Source organism: Bacillus rossius, chromosome 1, assembly GCF_032445375.1.
Source record: "Bacillus rossius redtenbacheri isolate Brsri chromosome 1, Brsri_v3, whole genome shotgun sequence".
NCBI classification, from domain to species: Eukaryota; Metazoa; Arthropoda; class Insecta; order Phasmatodea; family Bacillidae; genus Bacillus; species Bacillus rossius.
Window position 1 is genome coordinate 27193262 of NC_086330.1, and position 12641 is coordinate 27205902.

The 12641-nt window shown below is 35.7% G+C and overlaps 2 protein-coding genes across 2 annotated transcripts in view; one reads left to right on the plus strand and one right to left on the minus strand.

The window, feature by feature from the left end:
• The window catches only part of LOC134527574 (uncharacterized), a 196811-nt gene that overhangs the window by 112773 nt on the left and 71397 nt on the right, over positions 1–12641 (minus strand). The window lies entirely within an intron of this gene.
• Positions 549–1550, plus strand: LOC134528592 (tyrosine-protein phosphatase non-receptor type 9-like). Its single transcript, XM_063362344.1, has one exon. The coding sequence runs from the start codon at positions 549–551 to the stop codon at positions 1548–1550; it is 1002 nt and encodes a 333-aa protein (XP_063218414.1).

A 12641-nucleotide genomic window follows, 5' to 3' on the forward strand; every position in this document is an offset into this window, starting at 1 on the left:
GGCGTTCCTTTTTTCAACTAATTTGATTAATCCGTTACAAGTTAAGGTTTTCGAATTCCAGCCACCCATTTTGATTTAGCAGCAAGTGTAGAGCTGTGAAAAGTGTGGGTGGATTCGGGAACGGAACACAGTTAACTGAAGGATCGCTTTTCGGGATGCCGTATTTATAGGATCCTTTTTTCCTTATGGTATTACGCATGGCTGATAAATTACCTACGTAAGATTATGGTTTTAATTAAAAATATATATTATTAATTAATTAATAATATTATCATATTATTAATCGGTAACTCACGTCATGTTATTGTTTGAGTGTGACGTCATGGGTAAACCATAAATCGATAACAGTTAAAAAATATGTATTTAAAAATACCAAGTTAGGGTTCTGTAAATAATAGTTGACCGCAAAAAAATTTTTGGTTTACCCATTTAAGATAACAAACCTTATAAATAGCGAATCAAACCAATTATGAACTCAGTACAACAGAGTTAGTCTTAGTGGTCACACGTCTTCGCCTCATTAAATCCAGTGTCCCCTATCTGCAGTGATGGCAACCAATCTCTTCGCAACTTATGGAACGATCGAATTCTTACAACGATCCAATCACCCGACGTTCATAAACATTGTTGCTCGTGAACATTCAAGCCTTCTTGCTGTACCAATAACCGGAACTTGTAAAAACTTTGAAAAGCTTACCAACAAGAGCAAAAACCGATTTTTGGATACCCCATGTTGGGACAGCAGCCGTGTAGTTCTGCATGACACCAAAGACGGTTCAGATTACATAAACGCCAATTACGTAAGTGGTTTTAACCTATCGAAAAAATTTATAGCGACCGAGCATCCGATGGAAAGCACCTTGAACAATTTCTGGACCATGGTTTGGGAGCAGGAGGTCCGTGTTATTGTAATGCTGGGTGCCATGGAAGAGTCACATCCAAACAATACCTACTACTTTCCTTATAATCAAGATAACACAATCTTCAGTGACTTCATAGTCTGGGAGGAAAAGAAGATCAATTCAAAACACTACTACATCGAAACACTACTGAGTATTACTCACAAAGAGACTGGAGAGTCTAGGGCCGTACATCACTTCAAATATTTGGATTGGCCCGAAAACAATATTCCCAAAGTGGACAATTTTCTTGAGTTCTTGCTGTTAGTAAATAATAAGTATCATGATTTTTTTAACCCCCTTCAACTAGGTTCTATTGTTGTTCATGGAAATGCAGGAATCGGAAGAACTGCCACGTTTTGCGCCGTAGATACCTGTCTACATCAACTAGTATATACGGCGACTATATCAATACCATCAGTAGTGCTGAAGATAAGACAGCAGAGAAATTCTAGCATCCCAGCTTTAATCCAGTACATTTTTATAAACCGTGTCTTGTACTACTTTATGGTTGACATTCGATCAAACTTTACGGCATTTTTGCAAATTGATTCCCAAATCGTACCCAATGATGTGGATTTATTAACTCATTCGTTACAAAAGTTGGTACTTCCGATAAATCTAATGAACCTAGATATTAAAGAAACCTAGCCTTACAACATATTTTTATTTTGATTCAACCTTTCATCAACTTTATAGGTGTCTGTCATTTGAGTCATCTTATAAAACTCTTAACAATAAACCGACTCCTGTTAGCCTAAGAATTTACCTATTAAAGGTTTTGATACTTCAAAAGTTTCAATAAAAAAAATAAAAAAAAACAGTAAGGTTCTAAATAATTGGTAAGTCTTTGAAAAAATAATAAAAAAAGTTATACATTGGATCCTTAATTTTATTAGACATTTAAAAAAATTTTGACAAAGTCATTATGCAATCATGAAATTCTAGATCTACTTACAGGCTAAAACTCTTCACTGATAATGTTCATTACAAATAAATCTTAGAGTAACTTATCTGTAACTAAACTTAAACTAGAGAATAGTTGTAGCTAAATACTGTTAACGTGCATGAGGTCAATTCATTTGAGATCCATTATAAAATAAAGTAAAAATTTATATGCTTACATATAACACGTAAAATAGAAATATAAAGCTAAATAACAAAAGCGATAGTGGTCTGCATCTTTTAGACAGTCAAACCTGTCCCTTCTAAGTTTCAACACAATAGAAAACAAATTAACTCTACCCGTCTTTAGAATTTGAGATATCGATATATCAATGGCACAGAACGCCATTGATCGCTCTAGTCCATCGCTGCAGTGGACTACAATAGGACTCTTATAGCCTTTAAGAGACTCTGGCGTGCCTACCAGCTGATTGTATGTTCGGATTATGAACATGAAGTCAAGGAAGTCACACGCTAGGGGCAAAATATGGTCCTGTTGCCATTTATTATAAGAGAAGTGGTTGACGAACAACAGGCCTCCATCTTCGTGTTTCACGATTAGTTTCGTGATTTCGAAATTCGGATGATCCAGGTAAAGTTCGGCCGTCGTGATCCTTAGTTTTCCACATTCAAACATACCTCCTTCTTCCGGGTGCCAATATAAAATCCCATTCCTGTTCACTTCTGGAGTATTGATCATAACTATGATCTCGGTCTGGTGTTCCCATATTACCTTCCAGAAGTCACAAATTGCCGTCACTGAATGAGGTATCCTCGTGGTGATATAAGCCTTTTGACACTCGAATCCGTCGATGTAGCTCGCGTTGATTGATTTTCTGGACCCCTCTTCTCTCCGAAGAATGACGCGGCTGTGGTCAAAATATAGCCCTTCAATGTCATATAGACTACCTTGGAAGTACCCAGAGGCTATAGAGGCACCAAAAGTTCCTCTTGCTTCCTTACTTATTATGTCCTCGTGCTCTCGGAAAATAAATGAAGCAGCAGTTCTCTTCTCAACGAATTTGATAAAATTCTTACAAGTTAGGGTTTTCGAATTCCAGCTACCCATTTGGATATAGCACAAAGTGTAGCGTTGTGAAAAGTGTGGGTGGATTCGGGGACGTAACACAGCTAACTGAAAGATCGCTTTTCGGGATGCCGTATTTATGTCCTTTTTACCTTAAGGTATTACACATAGCTCATGATAAATTACCTACGTAAGATTATTGTTTCAATTAAAAATATATATTATTAATTAGCAACTCACGTCATGTTATTGTTTGAGGGTGATGCCATGGGAAAACCATAAATTGATAGAATTTAATAAATAATAAGTATCTAAAAAATATCAAGTTGGGGTTATGTACATCATAGTTGACCGCAATACACCGTACAAGTCACGTAGCTTCAGCACAGTATTAATTATAATAATAATAATAATAATAATCCCATGAATCATTCATTCTTTATATTAGGCCCTTTCACAACCACGAATAACGTCATAAATTGTATTTGCAGTGTCAGGAGGACTGTTATCAACTAACAGACCACAAAAATAATATATTGCGACTCTGAAAAACAATTTAATGAAATTGGTGACGCAAATCTATCGACTAGTAACGTGCACATGTTAATCATGGATATACACTCATAAATAATATACTTTCATATTTCAACGTTATTCGTACCAATTTAAAACTTGATAGATGTTCATTTACAAGGGGTAGTTCTTCCTTGTCACGGAGCGCTATGATACATGAGTATAATCAGATATGTTAGGAGTGATTTTTATGTAAGAGTACAAATCCGCCAACTTTGTCAGCACCCAGTAACAAAGATACACTTAACATACACACGGGAGTTGATTCTTTAAGAAGTTAGAGTTTTGAGTTGATGATTCTAGTTTAGGGTTCAGAGATCAAGGTGATAAGCCCTTTCGCGAGTCTTCATAATTTTAAGCGTTACACCGAATTTGGAAAAATATAGCGGGAACGGAACTCAAATAGGCTATAAAAATTTTCGGCTTGTAGTAACTCATTATCACCCTGCTGACTGTAGGCAAAAGAGATAAAACTTGACCTGAGTCTGGCTCCGGATTGAGGAAAACCCGAATTAAAAATTTCACAGAAAAAAAGGTTGATAAGAAATTATATTTTAGGCATTTTGAATGTTCTAATTGAGACGGAATTTTGCACGTGAAAAAATAATTTTAAATTAGATGAGTTTTTTTGGCGTTTAGAATTCCAAATTTCGACAACGAGAAGTTTCCTAGTGTGTGTAATGCAATTTTGAAAAGCCTGTAATTAATTTCACAAGTTATTTTCTGACAATTATCATTCTTCAGTTGCTGTATTGTGAAACAACAGTTTTCAGTGATGAACTCATAAAGTGTATAATAACAGTGTTTTGTCTTTGTTACTGGTAACTTTTTTCTGAAATGTAAATTTAAAGCCCAAAAATGTGAGTCGCTTGGCAATGTATTAATTTTAAATTTTTATGAAAATTTTGATATAATTTTTGACAATTCTAAATTGTGGACACCTACTTATTTCACTTCACGTAAGAAATAATACTTTTCAGTTAATACAGTATGTTTAGCCAGTGAATTTTATAAAATTAATTATATTTGTATTTTCTGAAGTAACATTGAAACATTTAATGACAATACATTTTACAGTAAAGTTATCAAACATATGTGTACAAACCTGATGCTAATAATCAATAACAGACCTTGGTGTCATGTAATTGTTAATTTTTAAATATGTACATGATCTGTTTTAGAGGATAGAGTTGTATGCAGACTATTTTCAGTAATTAAGAATTTATATTATTCCAGTTTACTGTATTCAGTGATGTGAGCTATTGTGTACAATGTTACTGTTTCCCGATGCTTGTTAGTGTGGTATTGTCCAGCAAATGTCACTATGCATATAACAATGCTTTGTTTAATTTTAGTCGTAGTTTTCATATATTACTTAGCTATTTATTTTATTGGATAGTATTTTGTGTATCTGAAGAAAGAGTAATTTGTTTATTTAAGAAACGTTAACTCTATCGAAGGAAAAATAAAAAGGAAATTATAGCAGCAACTTCAGTGAATAATTAAAATGAAAAGACATATTCTCAGACATGACAGCCTTGTAAAAATTATTAAAGTATTGAAGAAAGTACTGAAGGAAGATTAGAATATATATGTCACAAATAATGAAATGTTTTCAAAAGTACATATACAGAACTGAAGTAAATATTAATGATATATGGAGACCTGCTACCAACCAACCAATAGTTTGATGACATGATGATGGTGATGATGAACTGTATTAATTAATGTGTTTGCTTATACGCTGTCAATGTTGTCATAATGTTCAAATTAACTATAGCTTTGTTATTGTTAAATTCATTTAGATTAAACTTAAAGTTATTATTAATATTTTTAGGTTCAGTTATATACTGGTAGTTTTGCATTAGTCTTTGTTATAAAGTAAGTACATATGTGCTCATGATGTTTCAAAAATATTCCAAAATTAACTAATGGCCATGGGTTTACGCAAACTTGGATTCTAAACAATCTCAATCAAAATGTAAACAAATTTGAACTTTACATAAAATAAAAGTGTTGAAATGTTTTCCTGCCAAAATTATTATTAACTTTAAAGGGCTAACTTAACCATACATATTTTCCTAGCAAATTATGTCTTTGTTTAACAGATGGAGCACTGAAGTTGTGAATTTACCAACATTTCAGCATGGATAGTTGTAGAGAAGTGTTATGAACATTTTTGGCTCTACATTCCATAAAACATCACATGACTCATTTTTTAAATAATGACACACATAAAATAAACATTCAAATGCTGCTGGGCTACTAATTGCTAAAAAGATGGGTTAAACTTACCAAAATGTGTGTTGTGCATCCGCGTGAAAATGTGTCGTCCCTTTGTGTTGCTATTCGCAAGAGCTAATCTGCGAATACTTGTAACCGTCTGTCTCGTATGTTATGTTATATAAAATAATCATTAATGGTTACCTCTATGATGAAAATAATATAGATTAATTAAAATGCTAGAAGTCATTTTTATACGTAGACTACATTTCTGCAACTTCATTCAGTGACCATTATAGGGATAAGAAATTGTCTATTTATTGTTATGCCAATTTTGTTTCAAATAACAAGTCATTTCTGCTGTTTTGCATTTCTAAAAGAAATAATTGTTTCAATTTACAATTTCTCATGACAATAACAAAAAATAGCCAACTGAACTTTTCTCACTGTTATTAACTGTAAGTGGCATTTTCTTCGGCTGTTAATATTTCAGAGGAAGTTTGAAAGTAAGGACAAGATTTAATTATTTTATGTTGATTACATTAGATAGCCTAATTTTTTTTGGTCAGAAATGGTACAGTTTTAAATTTTTTTAATACATTTTATTTTACCCACACATTTTTCTTTATCAAGATTCATGTTGATGTAAGGAGAACATTCTTTAAATATTTACCTAAACTAGTACTTAAAAAATATTATGTTTGAACTTAATTAATTTCATGATTTGACATCAATTTCAGCATTATCAATTTGCATTTTGGTGCTTTTTGCTATATAAAAATTGTTATGTTATTTTTATTTTTCTGTTGGTTATATTTTATTTATGTGTTACACCAATGCACAATGAATCCTGTCTCTATATATAGATGAGTAGTAGTATTTGCTATGACAAGTATTTTCGGAATATACTTTTCAAATCCTGGACAAAAAAGAATTCTATTGAAATCCAAGCAAGTTTTTTAATATAACTGCAAAAAGGTTGGTATTCGTAATCAATGTTGAGCGGAGGATGCTAGCTGTAAATTGCTTGGTCTGACACTTGAAGTCATTCTTAAAGATTTTGCTTGTCGTTTGTGGGTACATTGCATATTTGAGCGCTAAAGGGTACTAAAAGTTTTGGCCTGCAGATAACATGCAGCCATTAACTTATTCGTAAAATTACTGAAAAATTTAAGCACATTTGAAATCACTTCAATAATTTTATAAAGCCATTCATTACTTTACCTAACAAATATAACTTTGGACGAAGAAAAGCTGGCACTAAAACCTACAGAATATAAAAATTAGTCTACATTTTGTCAGCCCAATTGAACAGCTATTTGGAAACTACACATTACATGAAACAGGTAAGCAAATTTGTTCTGTTTAAAGGTTCAAGGCCACAACTGATTGAGGGTGGATTGGCTGAGGGAGAGAGTACTTAAACCATCCAAATAAGCCAATACCCCAAGTTTAACTTTTTGTAGTAATTGTTGCTGAGAGAATATATAATTAGAACTCTTGTGTTCTTCCATCACATGTAAACTTTGCATCATAAACTAAAACAGCCAGACTGTGATACTAGATAAGAATTTGCATCACTTTTATTATTAAAGTTACACAAGTAGTACATTTATATTCAATTAGCAATTCATTTAAACCAAGATGTTCAAAGGCTCTAAATATGAAATTGTGAAATTATTTCTTACAATTCTGCTGCTAACCTAGCCTACCTTCTTATATGCTGCAAGAGCTGTCAAAGTTACTGATAAGATATATGCAAGGTAAGTATTAATAAGTAGGCCCTTAAAATTTAGCATCTACAGTGTATAGCCAACAAAAGTTTTCATAAGTTGTCCAGACCAGCTTGGTTTTATTTAATGTTATTTCTACACGAATATCATGTTTTGAATTGAATGCAATCTCAGTCATAGGCCTAAGCTTCTGTGTACTAGAATGGGTTCATTTTAGGTTCGCTTTGTTTACAGCGAGGAGGAAATTTTGTAATATATTAACTATCAGTAATGACATGAGTTAATTTACATGGAAGTAAACTGGCCAAATAATGCTCATGCTTACATCAAAATGTATGTTAGAACAGCCTCCATGGGGACACAGAATGGTAACCGCACTACAAAATAGTGTACATGCTTTCAAGAAAATTGCAACTTATCTGTATCAAAGTATTAATGTGTGAGCAGTGAATACCTATGCTCCTGTATGAAAAATTAACATAATCTGTATTTAATTTGGCTTGTTTAATGCAATATCAAAACGGCCTATGCATTTACAAGCAAGAACTAATAATTTGGTTTATTACTATATCACTACATCAGGGCCTTTATAAGTAATTTACATATTTGTATAAGTGTATCAATGATTTTAACAAGCCATCGAAGGTAACATACTGTCAGGATGTGTTAAAGTAGTCATATTCATTGCCAGAGGTTGAGGTTATGTTACCAGTAGCACCGGTATTTGTCTTACCACTTTTAAAAGTCATTACAAAACCTTCACCCTTTTAAAAAGAACACACTTTTTTTGCTAGCTCATAGTGCGTTCTACAATAGTTTCACTTCAGTGACAATGCTAGTTGGTTGTTGATAATATTGTAGGTTATGAGAAAAAAAATGTAATCGACAAGGACTTTAACTTAATAATTTGTAATTGCCAATCATTACAGCCGCAATAATACCAAAGTATAGATAATGGAGGCACAAAAGTGCATTTATGTTGATTTATTTAAGTGTAGCAATGACGCCACGAATACAGGAAATTCAAATATCGCGCCACTAACCTAAAACTTGTATTATCTTATTATACAAAATCGTACATTTATATTAAACTAATTCCATATGCACGTCAAACTAAAGATACCTTTGAAGACGCCTGAACAAAGATGTTTATCATTTAAGGCTTTTCAACTATAATTATTTGAATCTAAAGTTTGGCTATATTCCATTAAAATGTACACAATCCTGTGACGTCATACCTACAAAATGGAGTGGTGAGAGTACTCATTCTATATAGGTTACTCTACACAGCACGAGATGCGCGCGCCGCCATGCGTGGAACAAAACAAAACACTGCCGAAAGTATCGGGAAGCGGTATTAACCTCGAACGTAAAACAATAATAAACAGTTTCAGTTAGTCTGATAATACCGTAGTATTACAGTGCCGCTCCCGATATAAATTTATATTTCACTGTCCAAAAAGTTAAATTCAATTTAGATCGTTAAAAAAATAACTGGAACTGGTTACTTCACAAGTTGGCAACATTGCGATGAAAGTTGAAAAACGTTATTCTCTTGCCAAACGACACTACTCTTCGTAGGCTGGACAGTCGCACTGTTGTTTGTAAACATGATCTGTCTACATGTTGTGGAATATCAGTTACCTGATTAGGCGAAGCAAGGATGTAGAAGACAGCTCACCAATCTCCATACATGGTAAGTGACAGCTGAGCAGAGAGGTCGACTGCGGTGTAAACCACAGTGCTGGGATGGCGGTTCAGCCAACAATACCCTGTTGTAGGCGATCGACGTCGTGAAGACTGCTGGACCAGTGTGCTGTTCATCGATGATCGCATCACCTGATGTCACCAATGACATCACGATGGATGCCGTGGTGTCGTGCTGATGCGGACCCACCGGGTCTGCGGCGTGTTCGCTGGGGTCGTACCAACTGGTACGAGCTGCTGAGTCAAATGTCCAACACATGACTCTACATGTGCCTTGGACTACTGCTGCTGCTGCTGCTGCTGCTGCTGCTGCAGCTGCATCTACTGCTGCAGACGGTGTCGAAGGGGACCGCAACAAAACTCGTTCAATTCGTCGGCAATCAGAAGACACACACACGTTAATCACACGTCCTATAACAGTTCTTATCACTTGCGCGATATGAATATACAGCGTCCTGTGATCGTGCCTCATGCTATCACTAACCCCTCTTCTCCTCTTGCTCCCCTAATCTAACATAAATTAAATGACTCGAGATTCCTCAAACTCATAAAATTAATAATTCATAACAACTTAATAATAAATATAAACATTAATTGAACACATAATAACTCTGTTAAATAATAAGGTAATGAATAAATAAACAGTATTTGCAACAATAGCATTGCATAGTACTTTGCAATAACATGTTATTGTTTACCTTTGTTGTAGGTGATGAATACATAAAATATATTTTATAGATTTACTATTTATTGATATTATCAACATAATACCATCACCTAGTAAATAATTCCATTCAATTTCTTAATTGATACTTGTCAATAATATTGTGCTTTCAATAACATATTAGCATATTTAATATGCTTCTCACATGTCATATGTGAATATTTTCCTTCATCACATGTTATACAATAGCTACACTTATTTACAAGAAGAGACATTATTTGCTTCTCAGCTATGAAATAATGACAATAACCTCAAGATAAATATTATCGATTGAGTGCTAGTGTATAGTGTTTATGTTTTTAAAGCTGTTCATTAAAGACAATCTTTAAAATTCTTTATCTTTCATTTCTTCTTTTCTCAATATAAAGTGGAGTGTTTTTACATCCTATTCATAAGAGTGTGGATGAAGTTGATATCCACTTAAAGTGCATCATTAACTACTAGACGATGAAGAAGCATAGGTAGGGGCAAGGCAGTAGCCTGGATCAAACTGTAAGTACTCATACCAACAAGTGTGTTCATTTAGTAGGATATTTGTCAACTAATCTTTAGGCCATTAATTATATGTAGTATTTAGTTGTGTGTTGCATTAGTTATACATTGTAATATGTCACATAGTGTTTGTACACATCTTATGCCAAATTTTATTTAAACCTCACGTGTATATCCATTGCTAATATGGTCGAACTCGACTAATAGGGTGATAATAACTGTGTCTCAACACAGTAACTGTACACACAGTACATAATATTTGGTATGTCCCTCTAGGACAATGTACCAAACCAACGCTCAGGCAACACATATGCTCCAAGCACAAATATCAGTTGGAATAAAATCATCAACTGACAAACACCCTAATTCTTCGAATATAAATTACCATATCGAAGCAATGAGGTACCTATACACCTGGATTACCTCTATCAACTCATGAGGATATATATAATTAAATTTCCTTAGTAACATAAACAATACAATGATTTTTTAGCATAACACAAGTAATAATGGTACATATTTGGTGTTCTAATTCACCACAGGTGTTTTGTAAGGCCTAAGCTGACTCAAATTGTAATTTCCTACAATTTTTCCTGTATCAGGGTCCTGTAGAGTGTAGCAGTTACATTTCTCCACAGCTACTACTTTGTAGGGACCTGAGTACAATAAAAATAGTTTCTTCGCTAGATGAGCCCACTTGTTACTAGTTGGTGCTGTACGGCGTAGAACTAAGTCTCCTACAGTGAATTTACTGATCCTGGATGCTGGCTTCCTTTTCTTCCTAAGGTCGGCTTCTCTTGTTAACTTGTCTCGTACTAGTTCTTCTATTTCTTCTTCTATTCACTCTTTCTGTTATTAGCCCCTCCATGTCATGTCCAGGTGTGTTACTTCCGGGTATAAGGTTGGTGGTAATACATCCAACCTTACTGAGCATAATTATTTTGATGCTCCTCAATTACAGCTTGAGAATAGCTGCAATTTGCAATCTGCTGAGGCTGTGTAACTGTGCAGTTGGGCGGGATCGGCTGCTGCCGAGCAAAGTATCCACGCTGCATGGGGTACGATGTGGTTGGAGGATGGTTGATTGTAGAGAAACTCGCTGGTGATTGATTCACAGGAGCGGTGTCTGCTACGGGGGGATGCAACATATGCTGTTGCATATTGTTGGGCGGCTGACGGTTAGAGTACCTCCTGTACTCCCACCTGGGTGGCCTTCCATTTGGATCTTCAGGACGGTAATGCTTTCCCCACCACTGGTTTTGGTTGTGGGTGTAGGGTTTCTTCGGCTGGCGGTTTCCTTGATGTTGAGGTTGGAATTCCCTCCTGGTCTTCCACTTCCCTGTCCGGTACTGTTTCGCAGGCTGCCATGACGTGCAGTGGACGTTGGCCTTGCCGCCGTCGTTACCACGCTGCCAGGGTGTGTAGAGTGGTGCTGCCTTCTGATGTGCTGGCTTGAGGTCTTTCTCCACCTCACTATTGTTGTTCCTGGACAGCCGCTCCAACCGGTCGAAAGCGAGGACCTGTTCGCGGAATTCGGTGATATTGTTGAAGCTACGCCCTGTCAAATGTACTTGGTACTTGATGGGTAGCTGGGAGGTCACCATCGCCATGAACTCAATATCACCCATCTCTGGTTCGAGGTAGCGCGTCCTCTCGAACATTTGAGACAAGTGTGTCTCCAGAGTTCTGTTCTTCTTGCTATCATACCGCTCGGTATGCAGACGTGCCCTCAGTGTTCCCTGTATTTTCACATTCCAAAACTGCTGTTTGAAATGGCTTTTGAATTCTTGGTAGGAAGTGATGGTACTTTGTAATACCTCCCACCAGTAATACGCATGGTCTCTCAGTGCAGTTGCCATGCATTTCAGGCGTTCAGTATCACTTAGCCTGAACATGTCAGCGTATTCCTCGAAACGTCGAAGGAATCTCATTGGATTCTCTCCTTCATGAGCAGAGAACCTAGGCATCGCCTCTGACCATTGGCGTGCCGGGTGGTGCATCACTGCAACTGGGTCCAATGTGGTGTGTGTGTTAGCTGGGTTGGAGTGTGTGATTGGGAGCTCAGGTTGCTCAACCTGCGGTGAATCACAGCTACTGAGGATTTCATTGGCATTGGTGTTCAGGGCTGGGGCCAATGCTACATGGTGACTGGAGGTTCGAGTAAGATTGTCTACCCTCAACTGCAATACCTTCTCTTGTAGCTTGCCTACCTGCTGCTCTATGTCCATCGAAAACTCTGTCTGCCTTTTTACTAATGTGTCCACCTGCTCCCTCATGTCTGTGGTATGATTGATTACTACATTTTCAATCATGGTCTG

What these genes read in the sequence shown, in the direction of transcription:
- LOC134528592 (XM_063362344.1), top strand. Translation starts at nt 549, where the DNA reads ATGGCAACCAATCTCTTCGCAACTTATGGAACGATCGAATTCTTACAA.